We start from the raw sequence: 26018 nt of genomic DNA, 5'->3' as shown, positions 1-26018 counted from the left end.
ATAACTTCAAAGTTATTAGCTGTCCGTTTTCCTGGTCCAGGTGCTGCTTGACCTCGCTAGCTTAATATTTGAAGAACAACAATCATTGGAAGTAATTCTGAAGAAAATTGCTGCTACTATTATTTCCTTTATGCAGGTGCAGAAATGCACCATTTTCATAGTGGATGAAGATTGCTCCGTGAGTACAGAGTATGGCTTTTTAATTTTTAGAAAGACAGAAACTTAAATTCCAGGAAGCACTGCTTCAAAGCTGTATTCAGTATCCTCTCTCAAATCCAACCATGTAAGGATACTTAAAATCGGTCAGAGGACATGCTGTTCTCCTTACATGGAGCTGGGGTGAGAGCAGAGGGTGCCTTTTATGCCCGCTGTCACCTCTTCCCCTCCACTGAGCAGGTCCCATGGGGAGGAGCATCTGTGAGCTGCATCTCTCAGTGCTCACACTGCCTAGAAGGAGAAACTTACGGTCACCGCAGGGCTTAGCTTTGCCGTCTGCAGTGGTGCCCAGGTCACTGTGAACAGGTGGACACCTGTTGCATGGGTTGGGTACAAGCCTTTACTTTCTCCACAGCTTACTTAGAACCAGAAGGCACGGCCCAGTGGAGGCTGTGTGTCAGGGCGAGTCCTGCATCCAGCAGCAGTGAGAAGCTACTCGTGTTCAGTTGGCTGCTTTCAGTCCACTGATTCGCAATGTGAAGCTACAACTCAGTGCATGCAGCGAGGTGGGGTGTTGGCGCCCAGAACCCCGTGCTTCCAGACAGGTTACCTGTAGATCCTTCACACAGGTTCTTTCCCTTCTCAGCCTGTGAATTATTGCTTCTAGAACATTGCTTTTTGATATGATGGTTTTCACTTTCCATTACTCTAAGAGGAGGCTGTTCATTGGTAAGCTGCTGGGCAAAAGAGTGGTGCTGCCACCTGTGTGTAGAGCTGTTAGAACCCAGGTGTAAGGTTGGCATTGATGTAGTCAGGGAAACTGAATAATAAAAAATGTGATAATTTTTATTAAAACTTTTAAATTGGTTTAAATATTAAGCCTGTGGTATCCACTATCATGTGAGTCATTTTGTGTATGTCAGAACGGATGTGCTGATTAATAAAAAATTCTTATTAATAGGATATCAAAGGAGAACTCACTGTACTTATAAAAGATACTCAGTATTTTCTTAGATGCTAGTTCGTATTTTCAATCAGTTATAAAATCGTTAACATAGAGATGTTTATAAGATACTTGCTAGCCTTTTAAAGGTCAGGTCAGAATTCATTAGTGCAATATGCCAATTTATCATTTCTGCTCTGTAACCTATTTTTAGCATTTAATTTTTGAAAGTTATACACAAAGCACTTCATTTTAAAAGAACTTTAAATATCATTTTAATTAGCATTCAGTATAAGCTTTTACCAGTCAGCACCTCTCATGGTAGGGAACTTACTGGGACCAGTGACATTTGAACTACAACTCAGATGCTCCTGAATATATTTTGCTTACTTTTTTGACATTTTAAGTTGTCAGGTTTAGAAAAGGCGTGAGATGACTTGATGTCATTTACATTACAGTAAGAGTTAAAAATACTCAACATGATAATAGAAATTAAGTCCCTAAAAGTATACTTAGCTCCTCTACTCACCGATGAGCCATCGTTGCTTTCTTTCTCTCCTATTGGTCTTTAACCAGTTGTAAACACACCATTGGTGCAAATGGGAATTTTCCTTCTTAAAGTAATTTCAGAAATATTACTGTGTTACTGAAGACTTCAGCATTCTTTTAGTGATCTCATAAAATATTACTGAATGTACTTTAAGAAGGGATTCTCTTCCTGGGATTCAATAATATTCATCAATATATGCTTAAAAACCCAAACTTGAAGATTTTAAACAAGTGTAGAGACATTTTGAAACTAATACACTAGCAACTGGTGGAAAAAAACAAATGAAATGGTACTCAAGCCTGCTTATGAGTGAAAATCAGAAATAATCTGATCAAAGTCTTTAATAATGGGTAGCTTGGAGGATGTTGCTAATGAGTACATGGACCAGTTGTTCAGTTGGGGATCAGTTTAAGTATATTATAAGGATTGGTGCCTTAGTGAATTCTGCAGCATGTGTATGCGTATGTGTTTCATTACCATATCAAATTTATTTCTCTCTCTGTGCTATCACTTTGTTTTCAGGATTCTTTTTCTAGTGTGTTTCACATGGAGTGTGAGGAATTAGAAAAAACATCTGATCCTTTAACAAGGTAAGTTAACATTCTTTGTCTGTATCATGGATATCCATTATACTGGCAGGATTGTTGTTTCATTCCCAGTTTGATGCAAGGTGTGATAGGCTCTATTCCCACACACACACACACACACACGTACACACACACACACACACACAAATAATGTTAGTTGTTGGAGTATTTTATTGGTATTAAAAGTTCTAGTGTCTTCCCATAACACTGATCTACCTGAGAATTATTCCGTACAGTGAACAGTGTTACCGTGAGTGTAGGGCTGAGTATAATAGTATTGTCGTGAACTACTTCATTTCAGTTACATTTTTTTCTTTGAATAATTGATCTGTACTGGTCACTTTTTTGTTGCTGGGGCAAAATCCCTAACGTACACGATCTAAAGGAGAAGGATTTACATTGGCACACGGTTTCTGAGGCTTCAGTCCGTGGTCAGCTGGCTTGAGGGCAGAAACGGCGTGGCAGGAGAGCAGGGCTGAAAAAGCTGCTTAGTGTGGCAGCTGGGGGCAGGGAGTGAGGGCAGAGTGCCAGAGAAGAAGGCCAGGGGCGCCACGTCATGCCCAGGACCCGTTTCCTCCTGCTGGGCTCTTCTTCCCAACAGCCCCCTCAGCTATGAGCTCCTCGGTGGGTGAACCCCCGGGAGAGGTTAGTGCCCTCACAATCTGGGGGAGGTTAGTGCCCTCACCATCGGGTCAGCTCTTCGTGAGTCTCTGCAGGGTAGTTAGGTTAACAGTCAGGATTAACACACAGAGCATTACTGGAAATTCATAGATTTGTGACCAAAGTCTTCTGTAAGCATAATTGAAATTTAGTACATGTGAATCTTAAGTGCAGTTATTCACAATAATACTCTACCTAGCTTTACACAAATTTGAACACCATTTTCTATATGAAATAATTCTCTAGTAGGTTAAAATTTGTTTTGATTTGGAATTAGCCATTAAGATTTAACTAGTAACAGAAGAAAGCTTATAGTCCTGGTCATAAAATATTCATTCCCACTATCAATAAATTGTATTAGATCTCTGTTGTCATTTAGTTCTTTTCTGTGTTTTTGGTTTTGTTTAAATTTGTGTTCATTTCTTCGCTAATAACTGTTCCTCAGGAACAATCTAATATATTTGTACGATGGAGGATTCAGATGATATTGTCCCAATTTTGGATGCACTACTTTTAGAAAAGATTGAACCCACCAAATGTTTTACTCACATTTTACTCCCCTTAGCAGATATTTAGCACTGTTTGATAAATGATAGGGTAATAGTAAGAAATTTAACTTCTAAGGAATATACATCTGCCAAGATAAGGTATCATGGATTCTTGGCTATGATGTCATATTAGTTATATTTCGTGTGTTGAAAAGCTATTTTAAGGCCGGGCATATAGCTCAGCAGCACCGTACCTGCCTGGCAAGTGCAAGGTCCTGAGTTTGATTTCTGGTAAATACCCCTCATTATTACTACTGAAAGCCCCTCCCACAGCTTTTAACTTTTAATACTAAAGTTCCACATTTTCACTAGAGAAGACAATGTATGGCGTGTTATAAATCAACTAGGTGATGGTGCCTTTAAAATAACCCCTGTATACATCTATATGCCACATTCTGTTGGACAAGTGGCTGTCTCTGCAGGCAGTGAGCATCTTTGAATAAAGTGGGTAAATGCTAATGTTTATGAAGCCGTAAAAGCCAAATGCCATACCTGTACTTTGTTCAAATTCTGGTAGTTCAAAACAACAACTACCCAAAGCATTTTTGTGGACAATTGAAAATCTTCCTGTGGACCAGACACTAGCCAGGGACAGGGACTTTCCTTCCACTTCTTTGAAATTAAGAAGCTAGTGGCATCTGTAGGACAATGTCTTGTCTCTGGGAGACTTAGGCTAAAATATGTGGGGACAAAGCATCATGGTGTCTGCAACTGACTTTAAAATGGTTCAGCCAAAGGTAGTAAGTAAACAATTTTTAAAAATTTAGATAAATACATCTTCGTATATATAATATAAAGTAAATGTGGCAAAAACTTTAAATGCTGAATCCAGGAGGACTGTGTTCATTGTACTTTTAGGGTTCTTTTGCTTTTCCTGTCTATTCCAGTGGTTTACCATAAAAAACAAAGGGAGAAAATGTTTGTAATGAAAAGTACGAAACAAAATAAAAGAAAAATAATCTTAGATCATAAAAATCAGTACTACATGGGTTTACAACTGCAAGGACATAAGACTTCGGAGCACGGGCTGGTTTTGTTCTGAGCCTCTTAAGAAGGATTGGCCCCAGAGATCACTGTGAGGGCTGCGCCCACCCTGTGGACGTGCCCTTAGCTTTCATCCTCCATCCCATCTCTTCTCACACCTCCAGTCCTCAGAAGTCCTACCCCACCGGGAAGGAGGAATTACTGACCCCAGTGAGTTAAAATTGTTAGTTCAAGTGTGTGTACTTAAATCTTAGACTGCTGCTTACCAATAAAGGAAGGACCTTTTTTCCTCCTTAAAGAGTATTTGGGTTAACCAAAGGGTGGGCCCTGGGAATGTAACTTGAAGGAATCCACTACACTCAGACCTGACTTCAGCCATCCCTGCTGACTTGGGTGCGGAGTGCAGAGTCACGGCAGGTAGACCACGGTCTCTTTCCAGAGATCTTTCTGCTACCCTGGAGTTTGGGGTTCCCTTGGTCACAGCTAAGTAGCTGCCCTGTTTCCCTCGTGGCCTTGAGGGCAAGGAGCTAAGAGCCAGCTCCGCGAGCCTCTGGTCACTGTGTGCTCTGGCACACCTGAAATCACTTTGCTTAGTGCTGAATCTTCGTGAACGTGTGAAACTAGGTGCATGTCCTGGAGTTGTGGCGATTCCCTGTGTAGGGCCCTAATCTCAGTTGTGAAGCCTCTTCTTAGGAGAAGCAAAAGAGATTATCTTGACTTGATAGTATAACAACTCTTGCTTTTAAAAGACTTTCAGAACACTTCTAGATAAAGTTCTAAATGCAGTATTTGAATATTTTACTTTTGGGATTGTATGAGTTACAAGTAACTTCATACATAAAATGAAGTATATAAAAGATAAATATGCCTAATATGAAAATGTATATCTACATATATTTATTGTTAGTGCACAGTAGGAAAATTGGCATGATAATGCTTATTAAATGTATAAAATAATTAATCATCTAGATTTACGTTTGAATAGTTATGCAGCAGTTGTATACCTTGTGATTGTATTTTCTCTTTCGTTTGTGTTTTAGTCTTTCTAGTGATAGCTGAACAGGTCCAGCGACCTGGTACAATAGCGCCCTCTACTGGTAAATGTATATTTTTTTTACAAAAAAAAACAAAAACAAAAAATCTAGGTACGTGATTTTTTTTCTGAAACTACTGATGCCCAAGACTTAAAATTACTAGCTTACATGAATATATTTTAATCAAAATTTATTATCACTACAATATCATCTAGTACTGAGTGTTCTCTGTAAATCCAGTGAAAGGTATTTTCCCACTTACAATATTTTAATTATTCCAAGACCTCACAGTCTTAGTACAAAGATTTTTTTTATAAAAAGTGACTACATTAGTGTCCCTTAATATTTTATTAAAACTTAATATAAAATTTTTATTAATTTTTAATAAAGTTAAATGTCAGGCTAATTTTATAAAAACTGAACTAGAACCAGTGTTTAGTAACCTCAACATTTTGAAAAAAACTAAACAAATATTGATACTTAGTGTTGATTATGGATTGAATTTAACACTCTCCAATTTTGTGTTTGTGTGTGTCTTTTTGAGACAGGATTCCCCTATGCAGTTCAGGCTGGCCTTGAACTCACTACGTAGGCCAGGCTGGCCTCTAACTTATAGTGATCCTCCTGCTTCAGCCTCCTTAGTGCTGGGATTACAGGCTCACACCACCACACCTGGTGTTCCAATTCTTGTTACTAAGCACATTTCAAGATGAGATATGAGGAGCCAGGAGTTAGTAAGTCATTTTTTTAGGTAGTTTTTATGAATTGGAAATCATAATTCTTGTGTTTTCTCAAACCAATCCACTAATTATTGTTTCCAACTTAAAGAAATATATTGACCATAGTTTTGAGCTATTAAGTCAAGGTTATATGGTTCATGTCATTAGTGGGAGGTAACAGTAAGCCTTGGGCGTTGGGTGCCCGGGAATTCCCAGAGGAAGGCCCATTTCTGGGCGGCAGGAAGTCTGTGATGGGTTCATAGAGGCGCCCAGTCAGAAGAAAGAAGTGACCCGCACCTCGTATCAGCTCTTTCTGTGGAGAAATGGATATGGAGTTGTACCATTTCATGGTAATTAACTTTACGTTCTTTATAAAAACATGTTTAGCACATTTTCATCAGAAAGTGACAGATACATGAAATTAATCCTTTGGCTCTCGTTGTGTTAAAAAGCTTTTGCACAGCAAAAGAAACCACAGAATAAAGGACAACCCACAGAATGGGAAAGACATTTTTGCCAGCTGTTTCTCAGACAAAGGACTAATATCTAGCCTATATAAAGAGCTAAAAGAAAATCAGACCCCTCCACAGTGTAAAGATCCAAATCAAAAATGGGTGTCTGAAATAAATAAACATTTCGCAGATAAAGTACTACAAATAGCAAATAAATACGTGAAAAAATGTTCAGCTTCACTGGTCATTCAAGAGATGCAAATTAAAACAACACTGAGATTTAACTCAATCCAAAAAGAATGGCTATCAAGAAATCAACCAATAGCAAATGCTGGAGGGCTTGTGGGGCAAAAGCAACCCTTCATGCAGGTGAGAGTGTAGACTGGTGCAACTACTGTGCTTATAAGTGGAGATTCCTCAAAAAAGCTAAAAAAGAAATGTCATTGAGTAGACACCAGACGAAGTTTAAATTTAAATACCACCACGTACCACCTACTAGCTGTAGATCTTGGTGTAATTATTTAACCTCTGGAAACTTGTTTCCTTATCTGTAATGACAGAATTGTAGCAATGACTGAATGGATGCTTCAGCAAATGCTTCAGAAAGCTTCTCATTAAGTGTTATTATTAGTATTGTGTTTCTGATATATTTTAAGTCTCTGACCTGAATGGTTCCTATTTAATTTTTTACAACAGCTTCTAAGTTCCCTGCCCCTAATTCTTATGTTCTCAGGAATTCACTCTTAGTACTGATACCATATGCAGAGCACTTAGATGTGTGCCTTGGCCTAGGTTTTCCAAGAAGCAGATACCAAGACTAGTTTAAATGTGCAGAAATCTATCAGGAGAAATACCCTGCAAAAGTTAAGCGAGAGCATCCAGGAGAGAACAGAGAGCCATGAGCCCAGTACGACATTCTGACCCAGATTACGCAGGGTTATAATGCGGAGAGGTGGTAGAGAAGTGTCTCAGACGGCTGAGTGTTAAGGGAAGTTTGGCAAGGCCATTGGGAGGTTCTCTGGCCAAAATTTTCTGAACGTGGAGTCCTGCGTCTCCCAGGAATAACGCTACGTTTTATACTTGGTGGTTTGCCTCAGTGTAGGTGCAGCCTAGGGGCATGGCCTCTGTGCAAGCTGCTGCTGGGCTCCGGAGCACAGCAAACCCAGAGGGTGCTGGGTTCTGCTTCCTGCCCTCACAGCGCTAGGAGGACACACCCGCAAGGCTATTGTGGTTCTCCTGTTATTTAAATGATGACATCTATATTCGTTACACTGCACTGTCAAAGTCTTCTAGTGTTTCTCAGCCTAACATTTTAAAACATAGGCATCATTTTTTTTATTCCGGACACAAATCTGTGACTGTTTAGTGTTTTCCAAATATGTATAGGACTCTGCAACTTCAGTGATGTGTTTTGCACTGGTTTTATTTTTCTCCCCTGTTTATTTCCACCACCCCCCCTTTCATTCCTGATGGGTTTTTTTTTTTCCTTTTGAAGACTCGGCCAGCCATTCGTGCATTTTTGCAATGCCATGTCCTCCTTAATCCATCCCATTAGGTGCTGCGTGTCCATCTTTTCTTACGTGTTTGGCGTTTGCATTGTTACCAGCTGTGAATCATGAAAACTCACAATAAAAATAACTAAGACAAGAATGAAAGTCCAGAGGGAGGCAGCTTGGGACTGGTGCTCCAGCTGGGTGGTACAAGCCTTCAGGGAGCCAGGTACCTTGGGGCTTCCTACCCTGCATCTTGAGCCCTTCCACTCAGGATCTGGGATGCAGTTCCAGCCATCATAGCAGTGTTTAAATGGTAGAGTGCAGAACAGGGGAACAATGGGCAGAGAACATTCATCAGCATCTCCTAGGTGGATTGTTAGGAAGTGTCACACGCGATGCCTCCTACATCCTATTGATCGGAACCCAGTCCTGTGGTGACACTGAGCTATAGGGATGCTGAGAAATGCAGTCGGTCTTATTGTAAGTGGCCGTGTCCAGACAATGGAAGAAGGTGTTCTTGGTGGACAGTGGGCAGCTCTGCACTAGACGCTACCCAGACAGTGCCCGTGATGGAAACATTCCGTTACCCGCTCTGCCTCGGCTTTCTCCTGGACTGACAGCTCCGGTGCCAGTTACAGATGTGCAGGACTTGTGTTACTCCAAGAGTACTGAGAGGGCCCCTCAGAGAACAGATGTTCAAACTGTGTGTATTGAGTGTAAGAATGAAGAAATTACCATTTCTTACAGAGTGAAAACTAAACATGTACAACTCCTCATATTTAAAAGCTATTTTCCACTAAAGTCATCATCAGGAAAATTTAAAGCTTCCAGGAGATTAAAAAAGAAATTAGGTATCTGTTTGTTCATCAGTAATTTTTAGTACTTTTCTCTGTCATCTCCTGTAAGTCAGAAGTTACGATCTCTGACAAGTTGCTTAAGCGTTTTGGGTTTCTTCTGGCTCCCCTTTAACACAGTGATGGAGATAAAACAGTAGCACTTATTATCATTATTACCATTTTTCAAGAGATTTATGCAAAGCCATCTTCCTTGTCCAGTGTACTTCTCTTTCCTGGGAACTATGCTTTTATTTTCCTTATCTTTGCTACAGCTGCTTCTTATTTTCTTCCTCCTAGTCTGTTGTTGATAAGGCATTTGGGATTTTGGACCTCCTTTTATTGACCTAAAGCCTGTACCTGCCTCATAACCTCTTCCTGAATGTCATCCAGCTGGCGTGTAGGAAACAGGACACCGGAATGTGTGATCTGGTCTGATACGCACGACGGCTCGTGTGGCTTCTCAGATTATCAGTATATTCTTGGTGACACGATTCATCTAATGTTCGTTTAGTCCTCTGCTACTCTTCTGTTATATTTTCTTTACATTCTTTTCCTACTTACACATAATCCTGGCCGGCGATTAGTACTCAGCTTGACTAAATTATTCTCAAGCTAAAATAAATAGTAAAGAAAGGGAAATGTCAAATATCTCGGCCAAGAATGAGGCCCAGACAGTATGAAACCACTGACCCAGCGAGCAGCTTGGGTCCATTCAGTGCAAAGGACAGAAGGTAAAATCCTGGAACTTCAAAAAGGCGAAACAAGTGGACACTTCCTGAGTCGTGGATTTCATTGTTAAGTATTTACTGCTACCGGTCTTCCCTGTTTCTTCAGTTAGTGGTCTGACAAGTGAGACAGGCCCAGCTTTACTCTTGGGGCAGCTGCCCAGTGCACCCCGAGCCCCAGGGAAACGGGGGTTTTCTGATGAAAGCATGTTCTGTCCTGTGTCCCCTCCCCGGAACTGACCTCGTGCCCTCTGACACCAGAGTTACACTTACAGTTCAACCTGGTACTCAAGGGACTGGAAACACTGGTGCAAATACTGCCCCTTTAAAAATTGGAGGACGGTGAACTTTTGATTTAAAAAGTGTCATAAAAGACCTCAAAGCAGAAAAAATGTGGAGATGAAAGTGCACCGCGGGGAGTATGTTCAGGAAAAAGAGGCAAGGAAAGGGAATGAGAAAAAGACTCAGCTAGAGAAGAGAGCTTTGTAAGAACTCTAGGCCGCTTCCTAATTCTCTTGGTCACAGAATGTGCCCAGGGTTGTTTTATTGCATAAATATACATAGAATAATTAAACATGTACAAGCACTAGACCTTGTAATCTGTAATCTATGAGAAAATAAGAACAGGGAGATACCCAGATGAATTTCCCATTAAGTGACATCTTCAGTGGCACAGATGGACTGTACCTTATCTGAAATGCAGGGGGCCAGAGATACGATAGATTTTGGATTTTTTTTTTATGTTGGAATATTTGCATAAGCCTAATATGATACTTTGGGAATAAGGCCAGAATTCATTTATGTTTAATATACACCTGACACACAGAGCCGGGAGGTAATTTTATAGGACACTTTAACCTGCCTGCATTGCAGCTGCACCTCGCCACGGAAGGCGAGGTGTACAGTTCTCCCCTTGCAGCAGCTTCTTGTTAGTGTTCAAAAGTTTTGGATTTGGAATCTTTTTATATCTTCAGATTCTGCATTTTTAGGTTACAGATGCTCCACCTGTGATCAGATTTCTAATTACATTTTTGTTTTACATAGTTGAAAAATTGTGAATTTTTATCTTTTCAAACCACCTAAGTTATAGTATTATCAATGTATTTAAAACTACATGGTGGTGCATGCCTGCACTCCCAGCTCTCTGGGAGGCCGAAGGATAGAGTTGCTTTGATTGAGGAATTACATGACTTAATGAGATCCTGTTTCAAAATAAAAGTTTTTGTTTGTTTGTTTGTTAGAGGCTGGGGATGTAGCTCAAAGTGCCAGGACCCTGGGTTCAATCCTCAGTACCGAGCAGGGGCAAGGGCTGTGCTTTCCGACTAAGATACAATTTTTACTCTATTAAGACTGATGTTATTTCTCTTTCGTCATTTATTTAACTCCATTTGCTCGTGTTTTCTCACTGCACAGAAGGAACTCATATCTGTTATTTCCACAGGGAACGTGATGCAAACAAAATCAATTACATGTATGCTCAGTATGTGAAAAACACTATGGAACCACTTAATATCCCAGATGTCAGCAAGGACAAAAGGTTTCCCTGGACGGTAAGTAGTCCAGTGTTAGCCTTGGAGCTGGAAGGCTGTTTTCCCATCAGACCTGTACTTAGAGCTCTCTGCAGCTGAAAGACCAGCTCTAGAAATGCTGATTAGGATGATCTGTATTTTCCTGATCTAACAAAAGGGAATAGAATAGCTTAGAACATGTGGTGAGCTACATAGGAATATTTTTCTCTTGACTTTTTCCAGTTTTTAAATGTGTATCAATCAACTATTATATACCAGTTGTAAAATAATTTAGATAACGTCTTTGGTAGTTCTTAAACAGTATTGCTGGAGCTTTTTATTTTATCTTCAAAAATGAAGTTTCATTTGGTTTTAATTTGCATATCTACCATAGTGAGCGTCTCTGAGAAAATGGATATATGCTTTCCTTCAGAGTGAGGCAATGAAGATCTGTCTTCCTCAGACACAGACAACATTGAATTCTAGTATTTTCTTTCATCTTATTTTAGAAAAGCATTGCTCTTTGAAGCATCTGTCTTGATTTTGCTGCTTGCATATCAGGGCACCTTTTTCAGAGTTTACCAGTGTGGGCACCAGACACAGTGGTGGAAGAAGGACATGCTTGTTGTACATAGTTTCCTGGTTGGCTTGATGCTTTTGGATTCTGCCAGTGTCGTTAATGGAAGCATCGACTTCACCGATAGAGCAGATACTGAATAAATATTTTCATTTAACATTACGATAAACTGCTTGGGAAGTTTACAATGAAAAAAATCTAGAATACCATTTTTAATCAAGTAGGCCGATGGCTTTGTATTGTGCTTCTGTGAACTAATTTGTGATTGAGACATTTTCTATATTTTAATTTTGTATGTGGCTAATAAGAGATGACTGTATTAGATTCAAATGTGCCATCTGGGTAATATGGCATCTAGACAAATGAATCCCTATCATTTTAGCTGTTTTGTCTTGTTTCTGTTTTTGTTTAGAATGAAAACACAGGAAATGTAAACCAGCAGTGCATTAGAAGTTTGCTTTGTACACCTATAAAAAATGGGAAGAAGAATAAAGTCATAGGTAAAGCCTTTTTGTTAACCTGTACTCCGCACTTATTTAAAAACAATGTATGCTTGGGTAGTTCTTTCTTTCAAATGTAAATTTAGAGAATTAAATATTTGAGAAAAATAAAAATAGAATGATAAAAGAACTTTGTGTTGATAAAGGCCAGATGGCATATTTTTTGTTTTTGTACTATGTATTTATGCAATTACTATAATTCAGCTTCACAAGAATTTTGTAAAAGTGATATATTGAAATTGAGTAGATGAAAAGAGACACCAAGTTGATAATGTGTACTGCTTTAGAGTCTTACTTCTGGGTTTTTTTTTAAATATGTGGTGTAGATTGTAGGTCATATTCATTTATTCATTCAATAAATATTTATTGAGTATACTGCTTTAGGCACTTGGGATACATCAGTGAGCAAAGCAGAAATCCCTGCCCTCAGGATCCTGCATTCTTATATGCAGGTTAGAGAAAATTATTTACTTCAGGAATGGTGGCATAATACAGACTCAAAAAACAGAGTATTTCCATTAAACTGCATTCATCTGTCAGGAAATACGTAATTTAATATGTCAGTCATCTATGACTGACATTGTAAAAATAAGTCTGACCTGTTTATATCCCCCCAAGAAACTGGAAAGTACAAGAAGGCTAAGTCCCTTCTAAAATTACGTTTTGTCTAGGCATAGTGGCACACACCTGTAGTCCCTGCACTGGAGAGGCTGAGACAGGAGGATCACATCAAGTTCAAGGCCAGCCTGGGATGCCCAGTGAGTTCAAGTCTGGCCTCAACTACAGAGAGAGGCCCTGTCTCAAAAAAAATTTTTTTCTCTAAAGATTAAATTTTAAAATTCAAGCGTTACTGGAGCAACACATAGGTATATAAAATTACCTTTAAAGATCTGAATAGTTTCTAGGTGAGAAGATTTGGCTGGTTTTACTAAAGGAGAATATCAGACAGAGGAGAGGACAAGTGATACCATTCCTGAAATTTTTAAAACTACAGATATTGAAAGTGCTCGTGTAGGTTCTGTCCGGAGGTGAGGAAACATTTTCTCCAAAGTGGCAGTGAACACGGAGAGTTTTATCAGTGTGCACTGTGTGTTCTGACCTCGCAGCAAGCCGTCACTTGGGTGCAGATGGATGCAGCAGGTTGTAGCCAGTAATTTCTCAGCAAGCCCTCCCTGTGCTGACGCATGGTCTTATTGTGAGACAGATACATCCGCTTCATGCCGCTGAGCATTCCAGGAATCCGCCATCCCTTGCTCTCCTTGCAGGCACACCGGTTTGACTTCCCTTGTTCTGATTATTTTTCTTTCCAGTGCGGGGGAGCTCATAGGAAGAGAATCCATTATTCGTATCCTCTCGAGTGTACTGTTGCTTAGACAGTTGTTTCCTATAGTAAATTAGTGAACTGGACTTAATGCCCTGAGCTGCAGGCGCACGTGTTCTTGTTCGGGATGATGATTCTTGTTGTACATTAATGCCATCCCACTTTTATAAGTCAGTATCATCAACTTAGTTTCTATCAGTCCCCAGAGAGGTGGAACTGTCGTCAGCAAACCAGTCTTGTTTCTCAGCATATGTAGCTGGTGACTTGGAGGCGGTAACCCCGTTAGATGCTTGCAGGCCGGCTCTCCTGGGCTGTGTGGCCAGCTGCACTCCTTTGTAGTGGCTAGAGAGAAAAGTAAAGGCTAATGAAATGGACACTCAGTCCTAAAGATTGTCACCCACCAGCTGTCTCAAATAAGCAGAACAAGAAAAGGTGCCTCCGATACAATACCAAAGGAAGTCTTACTGTTTGTCATAAAATCTTTTTTCCTAGGGTGGTCCAGGGGAAAATATATTATGTTTTTTTTTTTTAAATGCTTTTTCATATAGTTGTAAAGAAGTTATACAAGCTGACTTTGACCTTCACAATAAATATGTCAAGTTGAACTGCAGAAGAGATGTGATGTTTCCTAGTAAGCTGACATAAGAAGGAACCAGAATGGCAACTTACTCCATCAAGTCACCTACCTCTTCATTTGTTCTCAGCTCTGTCTCTTTAGAATAACAGGGCCTCGGGGAAAGTTATGCAAAGTTGTTTATCCCTGTGTTTATGCAGTAAATGTGGGCAAATTCAAGGACATGCAGAAAGCACTGGATTGGACAGCGTGACACTCTTTAATTCGGCACATAAATGCTATGGGCACCTGAGCCTTCTCTGTGCAATTAATAACCTTTCAGATCTGTTCAAAATTCACATTCCATGAGCCTCACACTGTTTCAGACAAACGAACAGAAAAAAATTAAAAATAACAGTTGGAAGAATCAGAAATTCCTTGGCATATATTTTTTGTGTTACTCTACTTGATAACAGAGCCAAATATTGTTTTTTGAGAAGACGAATTCCCTGCAAGTTAAAAGAAAGGAAAAAATAGTTTCCAAAATGTGTTTGTGTGACCAGGAGATGAGATTCAGTTAGCCAGCATCAGAGGGAAATTTTCCAGTGTTTCCTGCTATTTTCTATGTATGCCAAAAGTAAGGATTTGAGTTCTCGGCTATGCTTACAAACCCACAGATACAGCGTGGAAAATATCTTGACTGTAGATAATTTGTCTTAACATAGCCCAGGCCAGGTTCCACTCTTACGTAATGCTAATAGAGAATCCCCATAGAGTTACATGCAGAAAGGCAGATGAGCCCATGTGGTTTTTGTTAGCTCCTTCCTTCCTCCTCATTTTTTATTACTGACATTTAGATGAAATTAGAGACATTAGACCATCACGGAGCCTGTTGTATCATCAGATTTATTCTCTGAGGTATTGTTTCACATTAACAAATGTTTCGTCAGGATACTGGCTAATACAGTGTTTCCACTTTGCTTCCAACACTATCAAGGAAAAATTCATTCACTATTCATTGGTATTAACCAGTGATTTCTCCTCTCTACTAGGCTAACAATACCTGTTCCCTATATCATGTTTACCAGAGCTGGGGATGTGACTCAGTGGCACAAATTCCTGCTGGCACAAGCACAAGGTCCTGAGTTCAATTCCCAGTACCAAAAAAAAAGTTTAATTTTTTAGAACACATATTCAGAAATTTTAATGCTTATTTTACATACCAATTGCAAGACATGTTTTGAAGAAATTAATCCCATTCTCAGTCCTCTCCCCGAAAGGACTCCTAAAATATGTTTAGAATACCTTCTTTAAGTAGTTTATATTCTGTCTTATTAAATGTCACTGTAAAATAAGTATAATAAAAGTAAAAATTGTACACAGGGTAGTGCCTCATTTGAAAAGAAGTATGAGAGATGAACATATTGTTTCTGAGTATGTGCTCTTTTAAACTGTAGCAATGCTAATTCTATCTCATCTACACCATAAGCAGACTGTTGAGAGTTTTGCAGTGAATTTTGTAAGTCTTCTGTACAATCATGTACCACATTAATGATGCTTTAATTGACAGTGGACTGTGGGCTGTTAAGATTCTATTGCCTACCAACATGGCGACCACCTACATTAGTTGGAGTGTGTTTCTATGATGGAACACTTGATAATACACACCCAAGACATTTATTCCTGTTCTGAGCCCTAACTTGTTCTTCTGGGCCGTTTGTGTTCCCCAAGGACCTGCATGATTCTGATGCTACCAAAGCAGCTTATTTTAGCTCACTATCAAAAAAATGTGGGCGGTGTTTAATGCCTACAGGATGTTCTTTGTAGGCCTCAGGCTTTGAATTACTTGTCACTCTTATCTCCTCTGTGAATTATTTTGGCTTTGCTTAGTAAATTGCTTGGTGAGGGCCTTTAGATAAGTATTTGGAAAGGTAATCTACTCACCCATGTGTTGCAATATCACTCCAAGGCATAAATAAATGTTTTGTCATACAAGTTTGTATTTGACTTTCATAGCATTCTGTTCTTTACATAGGTTTTTTTTTTTTTTTTTTTTTTTTTTTTTTTTTTTTTTTTTACTGGCAATATCTCTGTTTATTAGCTTATGAAATATTTGCTATTATTTTTCCAATGGAAATATAAGTAGATCATTCATCATTTTCCATGGTACATGTTGCTTCTATTACTTCTAAAAGTATCCACATTTTTTTCTTGGTTAAAGAATTGTAAATTATGCTTAGTTAAGTGTCAGAAATGAAACTCTAGGGAACAGTGATAATTGAAAGAAAACAAAACTAAGAAGTGATAGTCTAAAATTATCAAAGTGAAAATCTAAATAGTAAAAATAAAATTTAGAGTGTCTTGAATTTATGAAGGAAACGGAAAACATTACAGTAGTAATAAAAAACAAAGAAGCATGTCTACTTTGGGCTAGAAACATTGATAAATTTTTTTTAAATGTGCCATTTCTAAGAACATATCTTGGGCCCGGAAATAGTTCAGCGGCATAAGCGCCTGCCTTGCAATGAGTTCAATCCCTGGTACCAAAAACAAAACAAAAAAAATCTTGCCCGCCTGGTGGCACATGCCTATAATCCCTGCACTGAGAAAGCTAAGGTAGGAGGAGGAGAACTGTGAGTTCAAAGCCAGCCTGGGCATTCAAGTGCCAACGTGGGTTGCATAGCGAAACCCTGTCTCAAAAACAACATGTCTGACACAAAATGGGCAAAACATAGAGATGACAGTTAATTATATCAAGCAAATTAGAATTTCAAATAAAAACAATATAAGGGGTTATTTTACCTTATTTAAAATTAAAACCTACAAAAAAATATAATTCTTATGAATTCTCCTAATAAACCAACATTGGCATATAAAAAGCAAGCCTATTAAAAATTACAAGGAGAAATAGACAAAAATTGTAGCTATGGTTATAGTGAATCCTTAAGAGTACTTCTTACAAGTATTAGACTATGGATAGAAAGAAAGGAAAAATAATCATTGATTAATAGAGAGAATTGATTGGACTTATTTTCCATGTGTAGATTGACTTCTATGTTTTGTAATTTTGATAATATAAATTCTTTTCAAATATCCATCAGAAATTAAAAAGTAAAGATGACATACATACAACACAAAATCACTATTTCTGAAAAGTAGGATTGAAAGACTCTCTTGGATTACAGTGCATTAAAAGTAAAAATATATAATAAAAGGATTCATTGGAAGGAAGAAACTCACTTGCAACCTGAAAAGCTTTAAATGACAAAGAAGTAATCAAAAGTCAAGAGCAAAATTTTACAAAAATAATAGTTGCAACACTATAGCTTAGCTACTCAAAGCACAAAGTCAAAGCTGTACTCAGAGGGAAAATATGTATCTCTAAATATTTTGTTATAATTAATCAAGAAATAATGAAATTATTTTAGCCAAGCTCTCAACTGAAGAAATTCCAAAAACATCACTCTTTCCAGTCCTTTCTGCTGCCTCTCCAAAATAAATAGGAAGAAGGAAAGCAAGAAGAGAAACTGGAAAAAAAAATAAATTTTTGAAACGGGAAAAGATAGTTAAACAAGATGTAATGACCAAATGCAACAATAATAAACATCTGACACAGATAAGTAGGGTAAAAGAGAAGAATCAGGAACAGGAGTAAGAGAGGGAATGTAACCTCAGAAGAAGAAGAAATTGTAAAAGAATTTAGATAATACAGTGTACTAAGTATATAACACATTTTGGTGAAATGGAGATATTTTATAAAAATTGATGGTAATCATTATTAATTAGAGTTTAAGATTTTTCATGGAAGCAATTGAGAAAGTTACATAAAAGTTGTTTTTAAAAACTATTACTCATAGGAAATGCTAGCCAAGGCAGTGAGAGAAGATGAAATAAAGAGATACAGAAAAGGAGGAGGCAAAATAAAATAACTCAAAAGTGACATGCTTGTTAAATAAAGAACTCTAATGCTGGGGATTTAGCATGAGCACCTGCCTTGCAAGTGCACAGTTGTGAGTTCGATCCCCCATATGGATAAAAAAAAAAAAAAAACTTCAAGAGAATTGGTTGATACACCTATCTAATAAGGGAGTACTTTTAAAAGGGCCTGGTTTTCAAATTATTAAAGGTAAATAACTTAAATATTTATGTCAAGAAAATTTGTTGGAAAACAGTAGTGTCAAAAACTTTCTATTCACCAAAGTAACAAGAAGTAAATTTGGTCAGAAATGTGTACCGTCTTTATGAGGAAACTAATAATTACACCAGGTAACTTTAAAATCTTTAACAAGTCAAATAACATTTCCTGAATGACTGAACGACATTAGTCTTAAAACAGACTAATGTCAGTTTTAAGGTATATACTTATAAGATGGGATGGGATGATCAACTTTCATCAGCATTTACAACATTTACATCTAGAAAATATAAGAGGAATCAGTTGGTGGACATAGATGCTTTATCAGATGTTTAAGTCATGTTGTGAATATAACAATTAACAAGACTGGTATATGTGCTAGAAGACATGGCAAGGTTGACGAAAGAAAACAGTCTAAATGTGGACCTGAATCTGAATATATAATTGTGTTATTGTACATAATAGACTACATTTCATTGCTTCAACTTTATGTATCTGTAACACAAAATTACTTCAATCAGTTATTAAAACTATGGATTATAAATGATTTCCAAAATATTAAAAATGTGAGATCCCTCGTACTGCAAAAAAATGTGAAAAAGTATATGTTTTGAATGTTGTTTTAATTTATGATTGCAGTTTTTAATTGGTTTTTGCTATTTTTAAAAATTTTGGTCCTGTCAATCACTTAGTTTTAATATGTAAATGATTCAGATTTTTATGGCTTAATAATATGTGTGACATTTTACACTACAGTTTTAATTTTCATTATTCATTCTTTCAGATCATTAGTGAAGTAGTTGTAAAAACATATCTATCAATGCACTCAAGCTTTTCATTTTCTCAAATGAAGAAGCTCACTTGTTTGTTATAACCTTCATGACTTTCTTAATGTAGATATTTTGCTTGATAGAATTAGATAGGATATAGAAAAATCAGTGGGATATCATGAATGGTATATAGATGTGGCTGTTCATTCCGTTGTAAAGGAGAATTAAACTATTTGCTTAGATGGAAGGTTCGTCTTCAGCCTTCTTGCCCTGAGCTTAGTTCTGAGTTAGTATGTCTGTGTCTCTAGTGGTAGAATACAACACAGACACATTTTGGCTGCTCTGCTCTGAACTGTCATCACAGAAAACTTTTGATATTTGTACTTAATACTCCATTCAAATGATTTGTGAGCAGTTCCAGAGGTATAATTAATATTTCTTGATTTGTTAATTTGGGGAACTTTGGCTGAGGCAGATTTGAACCACTGGCTGGAGACTTACTTAGCGAGGCCGTGAGTCTAGCAGACTGCTTGCTATCCGCATCTCTGCTCTGCTTTGTTGTACTTTCCGTGCTCTAATTCTTACTAATAAAAGAAAAATCTTGTTTCTAAATGAAGGGCCATGGTGTAGAAGATAACTTTAATAAAAACTGAAAGGCAGTTCCTCCCAGATGTGAGGATAAGGGCGTGTCGCACATGACTGTCAAGAACATGTGATGGGGGAACGGCCAGAGCTGTCCTGCAGACATAGCTCCACGTGTCGCGGGGATTCACCAAGCTTGGAGGACATGGCCCTCCAAGCTTGGTGAATTTTACCATACATGGGATCTGTGTCTTCAAGATAATGAGTGCTGACTGCAGTTTAGTGTGTAGGGTTTACTTCTATCTTCAAACTCAGTGTCTAGTTTGAAAGTTTCTGTAAGGAGACAGACTTAGAGAACTATTCCCTGCACTGCTAGGATAGATAGAATAGCCTGTCTTACAGTAAACAAATTTTTAAAAAAGAGAAGAGTCCAGATCATTTATAGCATTAAAAATGAAGCAAATACACAGCATTGGTGATAAAGAAAATTAATTTGTAACCATCTATCCTCAAACTCTATGAAATTGTTCTGTGCTTCGGGAAAAATAAGGAATAATAGGCTGTAATCTTCATGGAGGAGTAATTTGGGTCAGAACTGCAGTCTTGCATTTTTTTCATTAATTCGATTTTTTGCTTTTTCTTTTGTTTTCTTTTTTGTTTGTTTGTTTAGCTCCTGCTTCCTGCGAGGCATTTTGTTAGCTGAGGAAGTAGAACTAAAAAAGACCAGTAGATTTCTAAGTCCATGATACTTGCAAGTCCAGAAAGAGAGAGATACGTTTATGTACCGTGGTGCACCAGGTGATCACGTTAAGAACAGAGGAAAGAGAAGGCAGGAGGCCTCTAGCAGCTTATTGTGAAGGAAGAGTAGGGGTTGACGAAGAGGCCAGCAGCAGGGCAGTGGGCAGTGTGGCACAGGCCTGTGGCAAGGCAGAGGCCACGCTGTGGTCAAGCAAGATGCAGCCAGAGCGCTGTGGGCAGCAGTATGCTCTGCAGAGAGAGAGCCTGTAATGTCGGGCTGTGCCAGGGATGGAATTTGAAACCCACGCTAAGTGGCTTTGAGCAAATGCCCAGTTTCCTTACTGGTGCAGCAGAGATGTTCACATCCACCTTCCCTGGGGGACATATGGTAGAAGTCCTGCGTGTTCAGAGGCAGAATGAGAAAGACTCTAACAGTATGTTATCCAGAGGTAGACTCCTTCTCATGAAGTGACCGCTGGGCTCGGGATCTCATGGAACAATCACAAGGATTTATTATAATGTTGACATAATCTATTCTTATCCATCTGCAAGCTTGATTCTCTAAAAGAGGTCAGGACTTGAAAGGTTATGACATTCTTGAAAGATCTGATCAGCTTTTGTATCTAAATAGTCATTTCTATTTGCATTTATTTGTAATATTAAGAGTTGTCCACAATGTGATTCTTGTGAATGCCAAAGAGTGTATTTGCAATTCAAGACTGCCTACATGAATTGCCTATTGTCTGGATCCTATTTTGTATGTAATTGTATTTTTTGCTGTTGTTTTAATTTCTGGTTTCTCTGTAAGGAAAGGCAGTCTTTGTGACCCAAAATTATGATGTGCATCAAAATTGTTCTCCTGGCAAGTGTACAAAAATTCAATTAGTTTCCAAAGGACAGATTGTCTCTGGGGACTCAACTGATCTAAAAATCTGGAAGAAAATAGTACTCTAGGATTTTTTGAATGCAGACAGTATGCATCAAGGATTGTGCGAAATGAGTTCTCATGTAAATAAATTCAGTATACTTTCCTGGTTTACATTTATGGAGAGGTCCCCGTGCTCATTTAGAGATGCAAGCTTTTCTAAAAGAAAAGTACAAGACAATCTTTGTGTGTATGAAAGCCAGTAAAAGCTGTGAAAACTCACAGTAACATTTGTTTAATTTCTTGGATTGTTACAGGGGTTTGCCAACTTGTTAATAAGATGGAGGAGAATTCTGGCAAAGTTAAGCCATTCAACCGCAATGATGAACAGTTTCTTGAAGCTTTTGTCATCTTCTGTGGTTTGGGGATCCAGAACACGCAGATGTACGAAGCGGTGGAGAGAGCCATGGCCAAGCAGATGGTCACGTTAGAGGTGGGCTGATGTTCCCGGGCTCCCCGTCTGCAGCCAGACACTTAGCATTTACTTTCTCTCCTAGCAGCTCACTGTGGGCTGGTTCCAGCATTTGAACCTCCATGGTATTCCTGTGATTTCCACAAGGGAGGTTTTCACCCTTATTAAGGAGCTAAAGGAACAAGGATACAGTATTTTGGGAGCTTGTCAGAGGTCATGTGACAAAGAAAGATTCCTATTGCTTGTCCCCTTAGTCCTCTTCCTTGTTTGGAGAAAGTCATCCTGGACTTCTATAATCCATTCACACTGAAGGTCCACTGCCACTGTGGCCTGTCCCTGCACTGTGCTGTCTGGGTCTCCTCGTCTGCCCATAAGGACACTTGTGAAATATTTTGAAAAACCAAAACATCAGCAAACAAAAAAGGCCCCTAGGCAGTCCTAGAGGATTAAAATGAGCAAAGGAAAAGAGAAACAGGAGTGATTTCTTTCTGTAGCTACAGACCTAAGAAGCCCTATTTCTGAGCATTCTGATTCAGTGAAGTCTTTCAGAGAGGCTGGAAACGTTGTCTGTCAATGTAGAATTTTACAATGTTTATTTTTGAAAAATTCGGATAGATGTTTAACTGCACCTACTTCCCTAGCTGAAAAACAGTGTCTCAATTATTAGCCTGTTACTTAAAATTGATCATTTGAAAATGGAGATGATGATTCTCGGTAGTGAGCCTGACTTGTAACCTTCAGAGACTAACACAAGGTTGGAAGGAGAAAGCTGGATCCTGGAATTCCTGCTCACAACTCTCCTTGGGTATCAGTTGACACTGAGTCATGAGAGCCCGAAGCCCCGGTGTTCTGAACTGTCGATGGGTGGCCATACAGTCACACTGCTCTTCTGATTTCTCAGGTTGGATGAGTATAAAGGGATCCTACATCTGTGACATTATATCCCAGCCAGGAAGCTTTTCTCTGTGAATTCTCCAGTATTCTCCAGGCCTCATCAGAGAGCTATTTCTAAACCGCTTTCTAGAGATCAATTTTAAAATGTCAGCTTACACAATAGATTTTTTTCTCCCCTTAATTATGTACACCTGCAAAAATAAAGTCAGTATTAAAAAACTCATTCAAAATAAATCTTAGGCCAGGTTGGAGCCAGTAGTAATTTCTGAAGGGCTTATAAATCCTAATGTGTTTGTTATACCAACAGTGTCAGAATGAAAGTCCTCAGAGTTTTGTTTGAAAGTAAGGAGTGTAACTTTATATTTTGTGAAGCTAGACGTGAAGTCTCAATGTGGGATTTTCACTCTGTGAAGAAGCAGTGATAAGATTTGACACTCCGAGGTGCCTACTTCCCTCTCCAAGAAGGTTCAGCAGAATTCTGAGCTTGAAATTCTGTTCCGCATTCTCTCCTCCCCTCCGGTGTAACGTGGGCTCCTCCTCATCTCACCCTCCAGGTCCTGTCGTATCATGCTTCAGCAGCAGAGGAAGAGACAAGAGAGCTCCAGTCATTAGCGGTAATTCTGCTTCCTAAAACGTACTAAGCACAGCTGTATGCATTTCATACATAAATATACTTTTCCCAGGATTCCTGCTTCAACTACTTGCAGTTCCCTAGATACTTAGTCAAATATGATAAATATTTACATGGGCACTCCTAAAAATATTTAATCAACTCTTTTCTGGTGAGGGTACAAAGTTACTGCTAATACAAAATAAGTAGTAATAGATTAACCCTGTACTTACATTATATTATTCTGATCTTTCTTCCAGTAAGTGTTATAATCTTTACATCTTTCTGAGCCCAAAATTAAATTTAGTTTTGAGTTCCTAAGAAGGAGAGAGTAATGACAACAAAGACTTTATAGTCTTTTACCAGTAGCCAACTCTGCATTATAAGAGATTGAACATAATTTTAATTTCTGATCTTATGGCACGCTGTCTGAAACCAGGTTCAAAAAGGTCAGTTACTGAATTCTCGTCATGTTTATTGTACGATGAGAGACAGCACATTGATAGGTAAGTAGAGTTCTTGACCTTGGTTGGGATTGCTTCAGTTGAGGTACATCAAAATTTGAGATACACAATGCCACAGTGCTTTGATTTGATGTAGATGGTACAGATAAGGTCTGCATAAGAAACAGAAAGCGTGAACATACTGAGATTTTTTTTTTTTTTTTTTGCGTTGTAATGATTATCACAGGTTGCCAAATGCTGATCCTTTTGTGGCCTTACATTTTTTCATGTAAAGTGCCCAGTTCTGATGTGAAGGCCTGCTGGTGCCTGGAGAAACCAGGGCACTGTCCAAGGTGACACTCCCACACAGGACAGTACTCAAGTTTACACTGCATGGCACAGCGCCGAGAGACAGTGAGAAAGAGGGTATAGACTGAGGGCTTGGGGACATTCTCAGTTGAATTGCAGGATAGAAAAATGAGTAGTCTGCCAAGTGATTTTAAATTTTATACGGAAGGTTACACATCTTGCGGGTGGCCTCATGGAGTTGGCTGTATTTATCGTATGTTCTCACAATAGCATCTGAAATAACTCATGATTTTTCAATTGTTTACAAAAGCGTTTAACTTCAGCTGTCATTCACTTAGAATTAATTGGTTATTTGTCTATACCTTCTGTAAGTGTATAGTTTTCAAGTGTCCTGTGAGTTGGAAATTATCCCTTGAAAAGATACAGATTGAAACACCACAGGGTTATGAAGCCATCACCCAGTTGCAGGCAAGGCTGTGCTCTGCCATGTAATGTTTTCGATAAATAAAAACTAGCAAATAGAATAACTTCTAGAGATAATGCTTTAAAAACTACTAGCATCTTAACTTTGTTTTTCACTTTGAAAATACTAGTGGAGTCTTTTACAAAAATCTAAAAATTATTTTCTCTATTATGTTTATAATTTTAGCAACAGAAAAACGCTCTGGAATAACTGAAAATTGCTGTATTGCATATTGTTGAAAACCATCTGTTGTTCCATTTGGAAAATAGGTTTCTGGCAGCTGCATTGAGAAATTTAGGGTCACATAGCTTGTGGGTCAAGTAATTCACGTAAATTGGTTGAAATTCAGCAACGGATTTCAATTTTTGTTTCCTGTCAACTGAATAAAAAGTCTTTTACAGCCTCCACAGCACAGGTGTCTGCATCATCCAGCAATTACCACGATTGCTCTGTCATGTGTCTGATCAGTTAGCTATTTAAAACCTAAAATAAATTGAAAGTCCATCAAATGTTTTTACTTTTGTAAATTCATAAGAGAATTAAATAATATACTGACATATATTTCTGCCTGTGTTCAGAAAAGTACTCTAGTTACAAAGAAGTAATTACTTCAACATCCATTTTTTCCCCTGCTTTACTTGAGTTTTTAATCCCATTTTTAATTTAAACTTTTCTTCACTTAAAAGTGGCTACCAAAGAAATAGGGACCTAATCGAGGATTTTGCCATGTTCCTTTTTTAATGATATTTAGACACAAGTTGTGGAAATAACAGAAAAAGAGCCCCATCAGACCTGGTTATAGTTCAGATATCCAAATATGGCAAATGTTTAGCATACAAACAATAGAAGCGAATACTTTTTGATGGACTAATTGCCTGCTCCATCTTCTGCTCTTGTTAGAAGAGCAGTAAATAAGTACAGTATTGAGTCCGCGCCGCCTCAGTTAACTCCCTACAGCTCTGCCGCAGTGCCGTTGATCCTAGGTGACGTAGCTGGAGGGGTGGCCTCCCGAACCAAAATAGCAAAGAGAAGAAACTGATCATTTAAGGAAACATTTCTAGGACAGAATCCATCTCATCTTGACCTTACCCCCTCAGGACCAACCTTGAACAGGCCCAGGAGCAGTTGCTGCAGGTGGCAGTTGTTAGAGGTCACAGGTGCCAGAGGCAGAGCCAGTAGCTGACCCAAATCTCTGCTGCCCGAATCAGTGTTGGTGAACAGACCAGATCCCTCAGAGCAGAGCAGACGTCACAGTCTCTTCCCTGTAAACAAACCTAAATTATAAACTGAAAACATTTTGAGATGACTTGAGAATTGACCCTCTGTTCTTGGTAAGCAGTGTCACTGAACCATAGTAACCTGTGACATCCCCTGGGGCTCTGGATTTCCTGTGTGCTGTTGACGGATACTTTCATTTTTGTGGAAGTCCAGAACATTAACTGGGCTATGTCTTTTTCATATTGGCAAGACTTACTGGATTCCATTGGGTTCTTCTCACATTCCTTTGACAGACTAATCTTACCTGTGTCGCTCTGATCTCACTAGTCGACGATTTCCAGGAGTCATTTACCTCCAAAGTGTGGAAACACTG

At 38.6% G+C, this 26018-nt stretch overlaps 1 protein-coding gene across 4 annotated transcripts in view; it reads left to right on the top strand.

Moving 5' to 3' along the window:
* The window catches only part of Pde5a (phosphodiesterase 5A), a 116167-nt gene that overhangs the window by 48573 nt on the left and 41576 nt on the right, over positions 1–26018 (top strand). For all 4 annotated transcript variants that reach the window (XM_003476854.5, XM_063260712.1, XM_063260714.1 and 1 more), the window contains exons 6-11: positions 41–178; positions 2172–2239; positions 11129–11237; positions 12185–12272; positions 21554–21729; positions 23157–23216. In XM_003476854.5, the coding sequence (XP_003476902.2) occupies positions 41–178; positions 2172–2239; positions 11129–11237; positions 12185–12272; positions 21554–21729; positions 23157–23216 (639 nt within the window). The remainder of the gene's footprint in view (positions 1–40; positions 179–2171; positions 2240–11128; positions 11238–12184; positions 12273–21553; positions 21730–23156; positions 23217–26018) is intronic.

The sequence above is a fragment of the Cavia porcellus genome, unplaced genomic scaffold, assembly GCF_034190915.1.
Source record: "Cavia porcellus strain 051 isolate PalLab524CR breed Dunkin Hartley unplaced genomic scaffold, mCavPor4.1 scaffold_14, whole genome shotgun sequence".
Classification (NCBI taxonomy): Eukaryota; Metazoa; Chordata; class Mammalia; order Rodentia; family Caviidae; genus Cavia; species Cavia porcellus.
The sequence above is the reverse complement of the archived record's forward strand: the minus strand, read 5'-3'. Positions and strand labels throughout refer to the sequence as shown.